The sequence below is a fragment of the Talpa europaea genome (genome assembly GCF_964194135.1).
Source record: "Talpa europaea genome assembly, chromosome: 13".
NCBI classification, from domain to species: Eukaryota; Metazoa; Chordata; class Mammalia; order Eulipotyphla; family Talpidae; genus Talpa; species Talpa europaea.
In genome coordinates, this window is record NC_140080.1 from 44119138 (window position 1) to 44137706 (window position 18569).

At 34.6% G+C, this 18569-nt stretch overlaps 1 protein-coding gene across 1 annotated transcript; it reads right to left on the minus strand.

Annotated features, from left to right (window-relative positions):
• Positions 1–1087: 1087 nt before the first annotated feature.
• LOC311183301 (olfactory receptor 14C36-like) lies at positions 1088–2023 on the minus strand (the record flags this gene model as incomplete). Its single annotated transcript, XM_084252649.1, has 1 exon — positions 1088–2023. One exon carries the CDS (start codon positions 2021–2023, stop codon positions 1088–1090), a length of 936 nt encoding a protein of 311 aa, XP_084108775.1.
• Between the last annotated feature and the right edge of the window lie 16546 nt (positions 2024–18569).

Genomic DNA, 18569 nt, shown 5'->3' on the forward strand with positions numbered 1-18569 from the left:
AATATTGTAAATAGAAGAGTATGTTTGGATTGAGTGAGAACCCATATCTCACAACATATGAATAGGTACATATGACCCATACACATAGCAGTTTATGTCAAAAACTAGCCTAGGTAAAAAGTCATAGTAACTAAGAAAATAAATAAATAAAACACTGTAAAGATTTTGTGCACTGCAAAGTTGGATTTCCCCTAAAAGAATCAAACTGGAATACCAGAAATGAAGCAATTCATATACAGACCAATTGAGATCGGATTTATTTTAATAGGAATTTTGTTCCCACTGAATATTCCCACTAAATGACTAAAGAATCTTGTCTGATAATTATGAAGGGATGAACCCTAATTGTATTGCAATTAAATATATGATGGATATAATAGATGAGAATAAAAAAAATAAGAAAATTGACCTCTGTCACTAAATATACACTTAACTCCCTCAGTGACCCATTCAGCATACATTTGTTAATATAATGAAAATCAAATATTTTCCAATCAAGATAAAAAGTGATCTCCCAACAAGAAGAGAAATGAATAGATCAAACAGAAAAGAATTCTGAAATCACCACTTTTCTAATTTTAATTTTGTTGATAGCTTTCTTGATTACTTTCCAAAAAGATTGCAATAATTGTTTTCATGAAGTTATGTTTTAAATTTAAAAAACACATGGGTTTTTAAGTTCTTAAGAATTATACATAAATCACATAAATTTGATAACATTTTAATTTAATTTGATAGTGTGTGTCCTTATCCTTTTTCCACTTTATTAAATAAAATCAGATATTGTGGACTGTAAGTTGTCTACATTATTTGATTTGTTAAGGTCTCCTTTGAGTCATATTCCTTAATATTTCATGGTTGATAAGAATGTGTTTTCTAAAATGAGTTTTAGCAAATGTCTTAAATGATTTGTTAATTGAAAAATGAATGACTGTTAAATATACTTTTTATTAAAATATAGAAAAAAATTCAAAAAATGTCCAAGAATTATTATTATGATCTCTAAGAATTTCAAAATGGACTATCTAAAATCTAAATCCAGACATGCATATATCGTATATATTAGGGCAAATGTGATATGTGCTTTTTATATATTTTTAGAATAAAACTTTCTTGACATTATTTTCCTAACAGCTTTTTTTATCTGTTTATTTCTAAGACTATAAATGACAGGATTCAAGAAAGGAGGAACTATGGTATAAAATATAGAAAGAATCATGTCCTGAATTGTATCAGGAGATACTGAAGGTTTTAGGTACACAGAGATTCCAGAACTGAGGAAGACAGATACTACAATGATGTGAGGGACACAAGTGGAAAAAGCTTTTCCTTGTTCTCTGGTTGGAAATTTGAGCACAGTAGAAAATATGCGACTATAAGACATTGCAATGATGATAAAACAGGTACCACCAATCAAAATGGCAGAGACAAAATTTAAGAGCAGATTGCTAAAAATGTTAGAGCATGAAAGCCTCAGCAAAGAGGGAATGTCACAAAAGAACTGATGGACCACGTTAGACTGACAGAATGACAGTCGGAGAGTGTTGCCAGTGTGCATCCCTGCATAGAAAAGACCACTAAGCATAGAGGCCAGTGTCATCTGGACACAGAATCTGTGGTTCATGATCACCGGGTAGTGGAGGGGTTGGCAGATGGCTGCATAGCGGTCATGGGCCATAAGGGTGAGAAATAGAAGCTCAACATATACACAATAAGTGACCAAGAAGATCTGACTTGCACACCCAGCCACTGATATGGACCTGTTGTCAGAGAGAGAGTTGACACAGGCATTGGGGACAGTGACAGAAATGTAGCACATATCTAAGATGGAAAGATTCTTGAGAAAGAAGTACATGGGTGTGTGAAGATTCTGGTCAAGTGTGGTAACAGTGACTATGAGAAGATTTCCTATCAGGGTGGCTGAGTACATCAAAAGGAATAACATGGAGTGCAGAACCCTTAACTCCCACCTGTCAGCAAAGCCCATGAGGAGAAACTCTGTCAGTTCTGTACAATTGGGCATCTTCCGGCAATTCTGAGTGAGCTAGAAAAAGAAATGAAGCCATACATGATTCAACTTAAATATTTTTCTTGAAAATATTTCCTTCTGTTTTATGCAGTTGGTCTTTTTGTGTTCACTATTAGTCCAAGAATCTGTTTCACTTACAACTACTACTGGGTAAATAATATAACAAAGTGCTAAGATGCAGCTCTCAACACATTGTCTACAACTGATTCTCATTAATGTCATTGACATTCCGCAATAATGTTCATGAAATTTTTTTAAATTAAGATTTAATTAGTAATAAATGTACACATAGATTTAGTGATGGTTTAATATGCAAAACTTCCTGCACTATGCGATTTCTCAGTGACACTTGTTAAATGTTATTGACCTGCAAATTGATATATTATAGAAAGTTTAGCTTCTGTTTTTTGAAAGTATAAAATCTATATTGGGGTTAGAGGGAAAAACATATCAAAATATATGGTCTGTGTATGCCAAGTATCAGTGATTAATTATAATTGTAACTCTAAAGATAAGTGCATGGTTTAGGGTTAATTTATTCACACTTCAGATACACACTGACATTATAATGATGCAACTATACATTTTAAATGTAATTAAGAAATTTATTCTAAAAATGTATCTTTATTTTTAACTGCTGTAAAAAATATAGTGGACAAATATTTTAAATTGTAGCTTGAGAGGCATAGGGCTGGATGAGAGTGCATCTTGGTAAACATTTCTTGTGACCTTGTAAGGAAATAAATATTGAGTATGCATTATGATATACTTATTTAAAAGTTATTGTCTACATTTTAAAACAAGCTACATTTAATATTGATGCAACAATGTCTATAAATATCTTTCCACCTTCATCTTTTAAATGATACTTATGTTATGAATTTATTTATTTTTCCATGTATATTGTTTTCTAGTTAATTAATTTTATTTCTTACCTCATGCAGAAATGTACCTCCTATTAGACAATCATCTAAAGGTCCACATACTCAATACATACCACTTAGTTTTTGCCTTTATCTCTCCTTAAAGAATTATGTTTTTACCATCTATTTTTTTCTGATGCCCTCTACTTTAATTTCTGCCCAGAACACCACAGTTGTCATCATGATCATATCACTACATTCAACAGTATTAACCTGAAACAGTTTGCTTTATGTATTTGTTATAAAGACAATATTCATATTATTGTAACATGCATTTGTACATACACAAATAATTTGCTAAGTAAGAAACACTCAAAAATGCAAACCTTTACATTTCAAAGGCACATAACTACAATGGTTTTGAGTTAATGTAAAAGTGAATTATTAATGTTCCAAATACATTCCTTAATTTCAATTTTGCCTCTATTGATTGCACTAGAATCCTTCGAAACACTGATATTTTACCTAACTGCCACCATAATTAGTGAATATAGGTGATATATATTTAATAAGTATGTTTAAATGCCTCAATATGCTCTCATGTTTTCCTCAATTTTGGTTGACCTTTGACTCCTTTTCAAATGTTCTTATATTTCTCAAGACTATGCTTTCATTCAAAAAATATAAAATAATTTTATCTAAGCATTTTTATCATTATGAATTTTAAATATTTTTCCTATCAAAATCTCAAGTTATTTTATTGAAATACTAATTTGAGTACTCTAATAAATTTTCTCCTCATTTTTTTTCTAAGTTTCTTCTCATTTTTTTTTTCTTAGCCTCTTTTAAGATGGTCAGAGGCAGCTTAAAATTATAACACTAATTAGTTCAAGTATTATTTTCACTTTTATTCCTTTCCTCGATTTTACCATGGCATTACTGTCTTAAATTGTAGTGTTTTATTCAATACTTCTTTCCCCACAGAGCTTTTTTTTCCCTGTAAAATAATTTGTTTTGCTCCTGTTGACACCTTTTGATACATTGTCTTTTTTTTGTTTTTGTTATTTATTTGTTTGTTTGTTCGTTTGTTTTGGTCCTAGTTATCTCATAAAGGTATTTATAGGCCTCACTTACGAAGTTTTGGCATTATAAGCCATATCACTTCTGAATATATTCTTACCAATGAAATCCTTTGAATGTCAGTAATGGATATTTTATCTACATGCCCATCATTTTTATCATCTTTAATTGCATGATAGTAATGGCCGTCTTCCTCAGAAGGCCTTTAGTATTTGTCAGCTTTCTATAGAATCTATAGAATCTCTGAAATGCATGAGTTCTTCAAGATTGTAGTGTGAGTAATCAGGCCCAGGTGTTTAAACATTAAATTTCACACTAAATGTTTGAAGTTATTTTTCTAAATCTGTATTAAATCTATTATTCCATCGCTGTTATACTCCAATTGTACATGACTGTGAAGAGCTCACCTTAGAGAAATCCTCCATTTCAGCATATACATGCTTTTCTGACATTTTGATTACAGCACCATTTTCCTTCTTTCCTTCCTTAATGTCATCTTTATTCATCAAGATTTATTAGGTCTTTAAATCCACATAAAATGTAATTTTTGCTTTTCGACTATCCTTGATGACCTCAAATTTACATCATTATTTTCTAATTTGTTTTAGAATCACTATTGAATTACAGGAGTTCAGTACATATAATAATTTCCCATACATAGATGGAACTCCTTGAAGTTCAGACTGCATATTATGTCACTTTGTAATTTACTACCAAGTAATTTTCTACATAAATAGTAGCTATTTCTGAAGTAATCAATTTTAAAACTTGTGAAAATATTAAAATGCTCCAACTACAGTCTAAGTTATTTTTGTTATTGTGGTCTTCTATTCTCAACTGTATAAATTTTATAAATATTTAGTAAATAAAGATTATTTTAAAAAATTGAGTCAATAGACACAGCACAAAGATAATTATCTACCATGCTTTATTTTTATACATTATATTGAAATGACTCATTTTATAGAAATGAGTCCACCATAGTTGCTGATACTATTATATTGTGCATTTGAAATTACAGCAATGGTTACACAAATTCTTTGTGCTTGCTATTTTTTTCAAACAATTTACCGTTTATTTATCCAATTATTAAAATTATTAATTATTAAATGAAGAAATATTTCAGGTTTTTGCTTTGATAAACTATCATAGTTTCAATTCAAACCCTATTTGAATTTCTAAAGAAAAATAAAAATCCAAATAACTCAAAAAATTTTGGTTAAATAATAGTATTAAGCAGAGTGAAGAGGAAAAGGAAGGCATTAAGAACAACATTAATCACAGATTATTCACTATTCAAAATTGTATTTTCCCCCTTTTTAACTTTAAAATTGTGTTTTCCTACCTGTAGAGGAAAAAAAAAATTCTTGTTAGTTTCTTAAATCAAGGTTTTAAAGATCATTTAACCAACTTTTCCAATGCAGACAGTGTTTAAGAGTATCTTCTGATTAACAAAATACGTTATTTTGATGTATAAGCAGGTAAGTCATTTTCTGCTTTAAATTAATATGTGGACATATCTTTGCAATCATCAGCAAATCTTTGGAGACAATATCCTTATCCATGATGGTGGTGACCCAAGGGTAATTTATGAAGACATTCATTTCCAGAGCACAGTTGAATAGAACCCAATTAAAATATAAGAATGTACATAAATAGAACTTAAGTAGAACTAATATATGAGTGTGTGTAATTGGCTATAAAATTAATTAACTAAATAATCTGTGGACCATAAATTATCATCCAATATGTTCATTAAGATCATCTTTGTGGATCTCAGACAAGATCTTAAGGAACCCAAATGGCTTAAGTAATACCTCTTTAGGTAAATTAACAATATAATATAGGATATAATGTACTGTTCTAAGAATCCAATAGAACAAGTTGACTGCCATAAACAAGTGTCTACAAGTTTGTAATAGTATTTATTACATTTCTTACATATTACATATAAGAAATTTGTTTAGAAAAAAATTAAAAACTAGAAAATAAAAAGATAAAATGTCCACTTTTTGAAATAGCTCCATGTCTTGGAAAAAATATGTTCTCTTCTGTATCAAATTTTGTATTATTCTCTTCTGAATGGCAATTTCTATTTCCTTTTTTTAAGATTTATTTATTTATTTATACAAGCACTGGGTACAGTCAGAAGCGGGGAGTCCCTGACAATATCTATTTCAATCTATTAGTTATCTATATTTTTCTATCTATCTATAATCTCCATCAATTTACCTACAGATGAGTAATTATTATTTGGGGTGATTGGATGTATTTACTTATTTCTACTTAATCCACTTTCATTGGCAGGTTCTTACAGCAAAGTTGTAAATAACTAATGTTATTGGTTTATTTCTTTCTATATGCAGCTCTACCAGTTGAGCTGCAGTCAAATTATAAGCCAAAGGAAAATAAAAGTTCATATTGTATTGAGAAAATCCATTTTCAAAAAAAAATCTACAAATTTACAAAGCTAATTTGCTGTGATTCTGGGATTTAAACCAGAGTGTGTTTTATTTACTATATAAATCTCTAGAAGATTTATCATACACAAGATTTCTTTACTCATCTGTTAAATACATGCTTTTGAGAACTAGTAAATTATTTTCTATTGCTTATGTATTTTAAAGAAAGGTTTATTAATACAATTCCATGAGAAGGTAAATGGTTTTTGAGAATTAGTGTACAGAAAATTCAATCATTGACCTGTATATAATAACAAATTTTAAGAACTTTAGTTGATTTTATCACTTTCTTTATGTAAATCAGCTTTTTACTCAGTCTGTAGTTTGTTTTTTTATGATATCAGCACTGTATCTCAGTAAGAAAAGTGCTTTGATATAGATGAAACTAAATTTATAATTTTTATTTGCATAAATGCGCATTTAAATCAATTCAAGAATGGGCTGGCCGTGCCAGGCAATGGAGCTGAAACTAGTGAAGACCGCGCTGAGATGCAGGGGAGGGCGGGAGGCTTCACCAGGACAGCGGGACAGAACTAATGACTGCGGGCGAGGATCTGTCCTCGCTATTCATGAGAACTGTATATAGCATTACTTAAAAATAAAATGGTGAAAACAAGACACTACTTCATAGTCTGTGCCCTTCCAGCTTCCAAGTACAAGAGTCCTGAAAGTTGTCTACACCTACAGGAGGAGCAGGACAGAATAATGAATGGAGCCAGGATATTTCATAAAACAAAATTTTGTATAACTGAAAGCTTCTCCCTGTGACTAGCTCCTTGCCTTTACAAAAAGAATAAGATGAATAGAACAAAATAGAATAGAATGGAATTCCCATGTCCCACTCAAGCCATCACAGTTTTGGGATAAAGTATTTCTCTCAAAATGAGAAGATACTTGTGCGGTGGAGCCACGAATGAGATGATCTCCAGAGGCGATGACAACATCGATCATGGTTTTTATTAACACCGATTTATTTTTCATTTATGCATTGTAATCAAAGCTCTCGCATCTGAGTGTCACTTAAAAAAATATCAATTCAAGAATACCTTATATAACTTTACATTCATAATATATAATCCTTTAGTATTTTGTGGAAGTGATTTGTAGAACTTATGCTTGTTTTCCTAAACTTTTGGCTAGAAATCTTCAGTGAAATCATAGACATCGTCATCATGATTCTTTTGGGGACAGTGTGTATCTGCTAAATGTAGCATACCAGACCTTACAAGGCTCCTTTCAAGTTAAACAAGAGCAGGACACTTAATCATCCTGGGGCAATGGGTATACATCAGGAGGTATGACCAGGAATGCCCCGTGGGTGTGGGGGGAGGTTGTTGACCGATGTATTTTGCATCCCAGAGATTGATAAGTGAATGCCTTGTTAATAAGATTGGAACCATGGATGGGGAGGGGGGGGTCAGTATTATAATTTACCTGATCACCCTCCCTAACACCCTAAATAACAGAATCATACTTCCAATTTGACCAACCCTTTTCTCCTTGTTCTCCTATCAATAAAAAAAGTCAGGATCTTGCTCTTTGAACAACATCTTGCATTGTACAGCCTGTTCCACAGCTTCTGCTTCTTTTCTTTATCAGTGTGGTGTTGCTGATGCAACAAGACAACATCCATATGTTCATAATACATTAAATATTAGTGTTTTCACAATATATTAAACATTTTAAATTGTTTTTGGAGTATCAGAATATTTTTTCCCATGGTATGATTTGGAAGTTGTTTTTTGAGAATTGGTACTTAGGTAAGAAGACTAATTTGTTTCTGTAAAGCATTTCATAGCATTCCTCTGTGTACTAGAATAAAAATAAAGATTTGTTCTTTTGTTCTTGTTTCTGGCACTCACCTCTTAAAACCCTTGGATGTCTGAATACATAGACTATCTTTTATGTTATGATGAGATGACTGGTGACACCTAGATTTCTTTAGGGTGGAGGCTGGTCACCAGAAAGACCTAGGTATAAATATAGTGTTAAAATTTTCAGTCCCATTCCTCAAACTTCAGGGAGGAGAATGTAACTCAAAACTGGGTCAGTGATCAGTGAGAAATTATTTAATGTTTTATGTTTACATAATTTAACCTCCATAGAACCCTTAAGTGAAAGTGTTTGAAGAGCACCTGGAAACATTTGATACACCTATCAAATTGGTAAAGGAAATGCATCCAGAGAAGGTATGGAAATCCTTCACACATACCTTCCCCTAGTCATCTCTTTCTTGAGTTTTATACTTTATAATTAGCCAATATAGTAGTTAAAAACAAGACAATTGGCCCCAAAAGAAATAAATTATGCTAAGGCCATGTCATCAAACTAGAAATTATATTACAGTTTTTCTCTCCCAAAAATGAAATTTTAAACCAGTAAACAAGTTGATCATGAATAGCCTGATTAACAGTCACTAAACAATTTGTCTTTTAAACACCTGCCATTCTTTTCAAGGAAAGTAACCTTGCAATAACTAACCTTTTCTAGTACAAATACCGTGTTTCTGCTTTCAGTCTATAAAATTCTTTGCCTTGTATAATTGTTTGCACTGCCTTTCTATTTACTAGGCTGGATGATCCTGTCAAATTCAATAATCATTGTATTAAAAAAAATATGAGGGCCTCCCTGGTGGCACAAGGGGTTAAGCACAGCACTATGAAGTTACCCTCAGCCTCTGCAGCACAAGTTTAATTCCTAGCCAGCTAGTGAGTTACCCACACGGCACAGCAGACCTCTCCAGTCTCATTTGTTGCTCCCCTCAGCAGTATATTTCAGTCTGCCTGTTGTGCTCCCCACTCTGTCTCTGGTGAATCCTCTCACCCTCTGTACCTCTGGTTTGTACCCCAATTCTCGTATGCATAAATAAATACATTTTTAGACAAAATAAGATATTTAAAATGCATTCACTTGTTTTTTTTTTTTTAATAAATAAAATGTGTTCCTGATCTTTAAGTATTTTTAGTGAAGTAGTAAACCTGAATGTGTTTGGGTAAATGCTTAAGATAGCTTATCTATTAGAAAGCTGGTGATAACCTGAGATATGGACTGGCATCTAAAGAAGGCACAGTCTGATGCAACTAAAATCTTAAACCAAAGTATATGATGTTAATTGCCATTAGTGTTAGAATCATATAAAATCTAACTGAATTGAATCAGAACCCCCACATAGAATTAGTGAATTCTTGCTGTGAATTACCCATATGTAGTTGGTATTTGAAGTGCTGTATGTGCATTCAGTTCTGACATGTTAGAAATAATATTTGGGTTCTGGCTCAATAAACACTTGGAATGGGAAGAGAAAAGACAAAGTGTGCAGTATCAGGAAGCTTTGACTCCTTGATAGCTGCCTTGTCACCAATGGTGTAAAACAGGGTATCTGTTTTGACCAGTTACAAAAGAATAGTTACCAATGGAATTCAAAAAATGGTAATCTACTGAAGAATTGGAAATTTAAGGAAATGCAAATTAGTAAAAACATGCTTAACATAATTTCATTATTGTTATATGTCATAGCTAACATAAAAATAAAAGAAAGTGCTGTGAATATCTCACACTCTAGATCTGGCAGGGGCTGATCTACTAGAATCCAGTTACAATAGTCTCCAGAAAATCATGGGTTAACGTCCCATCCTCATGGCTTTTTGCACTAAGTGGGAGAAAAATGGCTGGATTCAAAGAACCTGTCACTCCCAACTGCAGGCTGTGATTGTCCAGTAGGGTAGCTTGATATTTTCCCATGTGCCCAGCAGTCAAAGTCCACGCTTTTGTTCTAAAAATGTCAAAACTCTGTGTGGCATATACACAGTAATCTGCTGACCCACAGTAAACTTTTTCTGCTTCATGCAGAAGGTTATAAGGCACAGTCACAGCCTGCAAACATGAAGACCATCCCTTAATAGTGTGGTCCAGCTGTTAAGACAGTTACTCAATCGTCTGCATTTCTGGTCCCAATAATTGGATCAGCACTTCCAGTACAACTCCTTGGCTTTCATGGACATAAAGTCTGAAAATTTTCCTGAGGTCTGGCAACCCTAAGGCTGGTTCTTCAATCAGTTTACTGTTCATTTCATCAAAGGCCCAATGGCATTTGTTAGTCCAACACAAATGTTCAGAATCTGGGCCTATGAGGGCTTCAAAAGAGATCTGAGTACAAGGAGTCTTTGTTGTTTCATATGATTTTAGTGATAGTTGTTCTATTTCCTTGAAGAAAGCTTTAGAAAATAGGTATAGAATCTATACCTACTTTGTTAAGTTGATACCTACGTAATTAAATATTTTTGATGTAATTGTGAATGGGATTATTTTCTTCATTTCTTCCTCTTCTAGATCATTAGCTGCATATAAGAAGGCAAATTATTTTTCATATTGATTTTGTGATCTACCATTTTACTGAACACATATGTTGCTTCAATTTGTATTTTATTAGTCTTTAACTTTCTCTACATTTAATCATTTCATCACCAAATAATGATAATTTTACTTATTTTGCCAATTTAAATTAATTTTGTATTTTTTTAACTTTCTCTACATTTAATCATTTCATCACCAAATAATGATAATTTTACTTATTTTGCCAATTTAAATTAATTTTGTATTTTTTTTTAAGATTTATTTATACATGCACTGGGTACAGTCAGAAGTGCGGGAGGGTGAGAGAATTCACCAGAGCCAGAGCAGGGAACAAAACAGGTAGACTGATGAAGAAATACACTGCTGAGGGGAGCAGCAGACACGGCAGGAGAGGTCTGTTGTGCCATGTGTGACCCTCGCTGGTGGTCGGGGATTGAACTGGTGCTGCAGAGGCTGCGGGCAGCTTCCTAGCCCAGCGCTCAACCACTGTACAACCAGGGGAGGCCCTCATTTTATATCTTTTTAACTAATTTCTTTAGCTAGGACTTGCAATAATATGTTGTATGGTAGTGTTCAAATTGTACATTCTTGTCTTGTACCATATCTTAATGGAACAATCTTCTAATTTTTCACCATTGTGAAAGATGTTAGCTGTAGATTTGTCATCTATGATCTTTATTATGTTGAGGTAAGTTCAATCTACCCCAGATTTTTGTGTGATTTTACCATAAGTGTATGTTGAAACTTATCAACTACTATCTTTGCATTTAGTGATATTGTCATATGATTTTTATCTTCCTTTTTATTGATGTGACAAATTACAATGATTTTTTTGGCTCTTGTTAATGACTTTTTGGCTCTTTGGATGTGTTGTTTGATTCAATGATATGATGTCATTAAGGATTTTTGCATCTTTCTTCTTCAAAGAAATTGGTGTCTCCTTTTCTTTTTTCTTTTTTGATATCAGTGTCAGGTTTTGGTATCACAATGAGCTCGGCCTCAAACATCACTTCCCCTTTTTATTTTTTTGAAGATTCAGAAAGATAGTTATTATTTCATATTTCATGGTTTGGAGTATCTATCCAGTTCATCTGCCCATTTTTTATTCATGTTATTTGGTTTATGTTTTAAATTTTATGAGTGATTTTTATATTTTGGGCATTAATCTCACTCGTAGAAGATTTGCAAATATTTTCTACAATACATTTTGGATGTCATATCACTTTGACAATATTTTCTTTCATGTGCAGATGATTTTCAGCTTGATGTAATCCCATTTACTTATTTTTGGTTGTGTTTTCTTGCTGTTGGAGAGTTGTTCCCAAGACACCTCTAATGCTGATATTGAGTTTATCACCTATGTTTTCTTTAATGTATTTTATGATTTCAGGTTTTACTTTTGTCTTTTTGTATAATTTTAGATTTTGGTCTAGTTTAAATATTTTTTTTGTTTTTTTTTCATTTCATTTTATATATATTTTATATATTTTACATCATTTTTCATTTTTGCACAATGTATGCATTTTCATCTTGGTTATAGTATCCATAAAATTCCCCACCCCCTTGTTTTGATCCTACTCCCTTCTCCCCACCACCCCTGTAGTGTGTCTCTAGTTTATAGTTGCTTGTTGATTTTGATTTTTACTTTATTATAATTAGTATTTTCCCCAGTCCCTTATTTAGGTGTTCTAAATTTCTGCTATGAGTGAGACCATCCAGTATTTTTCTTTTTCTTTCTGGCTTATTTTGCTGAGCATGATCCCTTCTAGCTCCATCCATGTTGCTGAAAATTACATGAGGTTTTTTTGTTTGTTTGTTTTGTTTTTTGATTACTGAGTAATATCCCATTGTGTATATGTACCACATCTTCTTCATCCAGTCATCTATTTCTGGGCATTTGGGTTGTTTCCCAACCCAAATGGTTTTACCCCGTAGGTTTTACCTACTGTAAATAGTGCTGCTATAAGCACAGGGGTGCAGGTGCCCTTTTGAATTTATGTCTCTTTGTCCTTTGGGTAAATACCTAGGAGTGGAATTGCTGGATCATATGGTAACTCCATCTTCAATGATTGAAGAATCTCCACACAGCTCTCCATAGTGGTTGGTAGTTTAAATATTTTTAATTTATTGGCCAGTTTTCCCAACACTATTTTTATATTGAAGAAATGTTTCTTGTTCCATTTTGATTCTTTGTTTCTTTGTTTTAAATTAGTTGTCCATATTTGAATGGGATTATTTCTGGGGTCTCATTTTTTCACATTGATCTGTATGTGTTTTATTTTAATTCTAATACATTGCTGTTTTGATTACTCTCTCTTTGTGCTACAGTGTGAAGTCAGGAAGCATGATGAAACTATTTTTGTTCTTCTTCTCAAGGTTTATTCCTATTATTTTGTTGTTTCAAATAAATTTTTATCATTTTTGGTTCTATTTCTGTGAAGAACACCATTAATATTTTTGTAGGACAGTTTTGAGTCTTCTATACTGCTTTTAGTAATAAGAATATATTAACAAAGCTAATTCTTGCAATCCGTTGGCATAGAATACCTTTCCATTTTTTTCTGCTTTTTATTTCTGCCAGCAATAACTTACAGTTTTCAGTTCATAGATCTTTCACTTTGGTGAAATTTATTACAAGGTATGTGTGTATGTATTTATATATGTGTGCCTTGATTCATTGACTTATTTTAGAGGTAACATTGGTTTACATTACTATATATGCACTGTATGTGTACACACCTCAGGTGTACATCACCATACCACACCCACTCTAGAGCACCCATATATCTTTATTGTATTTATTTATTTATTTATTTTTACATCACTGTTCTTTTTTTTTTTTTAAAGATTTATCTATTTATTTATACAAGCACTGGGTACAGTCAGAAGTGTGGGAGGGTGAGAGAATTCACCAGAGCCAGAGTGGGGAACAGAACAGGCAGACTGACGAAATACACTGTTGAGGGGAGCGGCCGGCACTGCAGGAGAGGTCGGTGCACCATGTGGGACCCTCTCCAGCAGCCGGGGATAGAACTGGTGCTGCAGAGGTTGCAGGCAGTTTTGCAGCCCAGCACTCAACTGCTGTGCCACCAGGGGAGGCCCACATCCCTGTTCATTTCTAAACAATATTTGCTTTCCCCCACGCCCTCAGGTGTAGTCCCCATAGAGTTTCCTTCACCGATGCACCTTTGCACCATCACCATAGTCCCCTATGCTCCTCCCTCTCTCCCTTTTATCCCTCTCCCTCCTCCTCCCCTGCAGGATATCTCTGATTTATAATTGTCTGTTTTTGCTTTGTTTTGTAATGTTATTACTTTTTTACACTGCTGTCTTATTTGGTTCCCCTCTATCCCTGCTATAAGTGAAACCATCCAATATATTTGTTTCCTTCTGGCTTATTTCATGAAGCATAATTTGTTCTATCTCCATCCATGTTGCTGAGAATTTATCTTTTTTGATTGCTGAATAATATTTCATTGCATATATATACCGCATCTTCTTCATCCAGTCATCTATTTTGGGGCATTTGGGTTGTTTCCAGGTTTTACCTATTGTAAATAGTTTGCAATAAACACAGGGGTACAGGTGGTCTTTTGAATCACTGTTTTTGTTCCTATGGGTAGATCCCTAGGAGTGGAATTGCTGGGTCATAGGGTAGGTCCATTTCCATTAGACTGAGGAACCTCCAGAAATCTTTCCATAGTGGTAAAACCACACTTATATGGACAACTGATCTTTGACAAAGGAGCCAAGAATTGGCCTCCCCCGGTGGCACCGCGGTTGAGCACTGGGCTGCAAAGCTGCCCGCAGCCTCTGCAGCACTGGTTCGATCCCTGGCCATGGGCGAGGGTCCCACATGGCACACAGACCTCTCCTGTCACTCCCACTGCTCCCCTCAGCAGTCTATTTCTTCGTCAGTCTGCCTGTTCTGTTCCCCACTCTAGCTCTGGTGAATTCTCTCACCCTCCTGTGCTTCTGATTGTACCCAATGCTTGTATAAACAAATAAATATTTTTTTTAAGAATTCCTAAAAAAGAAAAGAGAGAGCCAAGGACATGCAATGGAACACGGACAGTTTGTTCAATAAATGGTGCTTGGAATACTGGACCACCAAAGGCAAAAAAAAAAAAAAAAAGAAACTAAAGAAACTAGTCCAATACCTCTCACCACACACAAAAATCAACTCAAAATGGATAAGATAATTGGACATAAGACCTGAAACCATAAAATATATAGAAGAAAATATAGGTAAAACACTACAAGGTATACATCACAATAATATCTTTTAAAGACTCATCACCCAAGGCAAAGACAGTCAAGGAAAAGATAAACACTTGGGATTACATCAAACTGAAAAGCTTCTGTACAGCAAGAGACATTAATTAAAACAGAGAGACACCCCACTGATTGGGAAAAAAATCTTTGCACTCCAATCAACTGATAAGGGACTGATCACGTAGATATACAAAGAAATTTCATGACTCAACAAAAACAAAATAAACAATCTAGTCAAGAAATGGGAGAAAAGGGCCTTCCCTGGTGGTGCAGGCTGTTGAGTTCAGTGCTGTGAAGCTGTCCACAGCCTCTGCAGCACCAGTTTTATCCAGGCTGGCAGGTGAGGATCCCACAAGGCACAGCAGACCTCTCCTGTCCTGTCGTGCGCACTGCTCCCCTCAGCAGTGTATTTCTTCAGTCTGACTGTTCTGTTCCCCGTCTGTCTCTGGTGAATCCTCTCACCCTCCCGCGTATCTGGCCTATACCCAGGTTTTTGTATAAATAAATAAATTAAATCTTTAAAAAATAAAAGAAATGGGCAGAAAAACTTAAAAAAAAATTCTCCAAAGAGGAAATGCAAATGACCAACAGGCATATGAAAAAATGTTCAACATCACTTGCAATCAGGGAAATGCAAATCAAAACTACCATGAGATACCACCTTACACCAGTAAGAATGGCACGTCTCAAAAGAACAAGCACCGAAAAATGTTGGTGCGGATGTGGTGAAAAAGGAATTCTCCTACATTGCTGGTGGGAGTGCAAACTGTTCTTTGTCATATTTAATGGCCTCCCTCCCCACTTTACTCCTTTTCAAATTCTCCCCCTCTAGTAGCCTCAATTATGCCCCCATTCTAGGCTTTGATTTATTTTTTTTTTTAATTCCTTTCTTTTGTTTCTCAGTTTACCATTTATGAGTGAAATTATCTGATATATCTTTTTTCCTCTGGGATTTCACTTGGCATAATTTCCTCCAAATCCACCTATGATGTTACAAATGGCAGGGATTACATAAGTGAATAGTATTCCATTGTGCATATATACCACATCTTCTTTTATTTAAGATTTATTTATTTATGCATACAAGAATTGGGGTACAGGTCAGAGATGCAGGGGTGTAAGAGGATCCACCAGAGACTGAGTGGGGAACAAACAGGTGTATTGACTGAAATACACTGCTGAGGGAAGCAGCGGGTAAGACAGGAGAGGTCTGCTGCACCATGTGGGTTTCTCACTGGCAGGCCGGGGATTGAACTCGTGCTTCAGAGCCTGCGGATTGCTTCATAGTGCGGTGCTTAACCCCTTGCACCACCAGAGAGGCCCAATATTCCACATCCTCTTAATTCATTCTCTCTCATTGGGCAATTAGGTTGTTCCCATGACCTGGTCATCCTAAGTAATGCTGCAATGTACATAGGTTTATATATGTATTTTTGAGTGTTTTATATTTGTTGTATAAATGCCAAGAAGCAGAATCTGTGGATCATATGGTATATGTATTCATTGGCTTCAAGGATGTCTTTGGAAACTCAATTCCAACAAAAAAGAAAATAATTGTAAAAACAAACAAATGGAACTACATCAATCTAATCTGCAAAGATGTTTCTGATTCTTTTTTTTTTTTTTTCCATGGAGTGGCCGTGAATGCTATTCTGTGCATTTTATAGTATGAGATAGTTTATCAATTTTCATCCTTTTGCTGTCTTGCCAAATTTTCCCAACAACATTAATTGAATTGTTATAGTACATTTACATTAAAACTCCTTTGTCATAGAATAGTTATGCATAAATGCAACTTTTTTTTTTTTTGGGATCTCAATCCTATTCCATTTGTCTCTGTGTGTCTGTTCCATTACCATGTTATTGTAATTATTATGGCTTTATAGCATAGTTGGAAATATGGAAATGAAATAGCTCCATTTTTTAACCTTTTTAGTCAGGACACTATTGATATTTGGTATTTTTTGGTTCCATATAAATTTCAGTAATCTTTGCTCTATTTGTTTTTTCTTTAAGATTTATTTTCATTTATTTATGTATACAAGAACTGGGATGTGGGCCATAGGTGTAGGGGGTGAGAGGATTCACCAGAGACAGAGTGGAGAGTAGTACAGGCAGGTCTACTGAAACACACTGCTGAAGGGAGCAATGGGTGAGACAGGAATGGTCTGCTGTGCCATGTGGGTTAGCTCCCGGGTCAGGAATTGAATTCATGCTGCAGTGGCTAGTGATAGCTTGATAGCACTGAGACTTTAAACCCTGCACAAGCAGGGAGGCCCATCTTTGCTCTATTTCTTTGAAGAATGCCATTGGGATTTTTATTGGGATGTCATTGAATCTGTAAATTGCTTTGGTCAGGGCAACCATTTTGGCAATGTTGATTCTTCCTATCCATGAGCAAGGAATGTATTTTCCTTTCTTTATGCATTCTATTTCTTTTATCAACATTTTATAGTCTTCCTCGTATGGGTTATTACCTCATTTGTTAGGTTTATCCCCAAGTACTTTTCTGTTGTTGTTGTCAAGATTGTAAATGAGATAACTTTCTTAATTTCTTGCTCTAGTTCATTGTTTTCATATACTAAAGCAAAGGATTCTTCTGTGTTGCTTTGTATCCTACCACTTTACTGAACAGGGTAGATGAATTTTTTTTAAGATTTATTTATTTATGCATACAAGAACCAGGATACAGGCCAGATGTGCGGGAGTGTGAGAGGACTCACCAGAGACAGAGCGGGGAACAGATCAGTCAGACTGATGAAATACACTGCTGAGGGGAGCAGCGGGCACAACAGGAGTGGTCTGCTGCGCCATGTGGAACCCTCGCCAGCCATTGGAGATCAAACCGGCGCTGCAGAGGCTGCAGACAGCTTCACAGCACTGCGCTTAACTTCCTGTGCCACCAAGGGAGGTCAGGTTTAATTTTTTTTTACCATGAAGTCTTTACTGTTCTTGATGAATGGTATAATATAATCTGTAAATAATCATAACTTTCCTTCTGTCTCAATTTGGATTCTTTTTAAGATTTATTTATCCATGTATACAAGAACTGAGGTACAGGCCAGAGGTGTGGGGGGTGAGAGGATTCACCAGAGACAGAGCTGGAAACAGACAGGGAGATCGCTGGAAATAATACTGCTGAGGGGAGCAGCGGGTGAGACAGGAGAGGTCTGCTGCACCATGTGGGTAGCTCCCTGGCCGGGGATCGAACTCGTGCTGCTGTGGCTGCAGATAGCTCCATAGGTTGCATTCTAACCCCTTGTGCCACCAGGGAGGCCTATGGGCCTATGGGTAGTTTTTATTATGTTTAGATACATTTCATTTATCCCCAGTTTTAAGATATTTTCATCATAAATGATAGTTAAATAGAACTTAACTCACATTTGATCTTAAATGTTTTCTCAGCATTCTTTTTGTTGATGTGATGAATTACATTGTTGATTTTTAGGGTGTGGAAACATACTTGTGTTCCTGGTACAAATCCCACTTGGTCATGGTGTATAATCT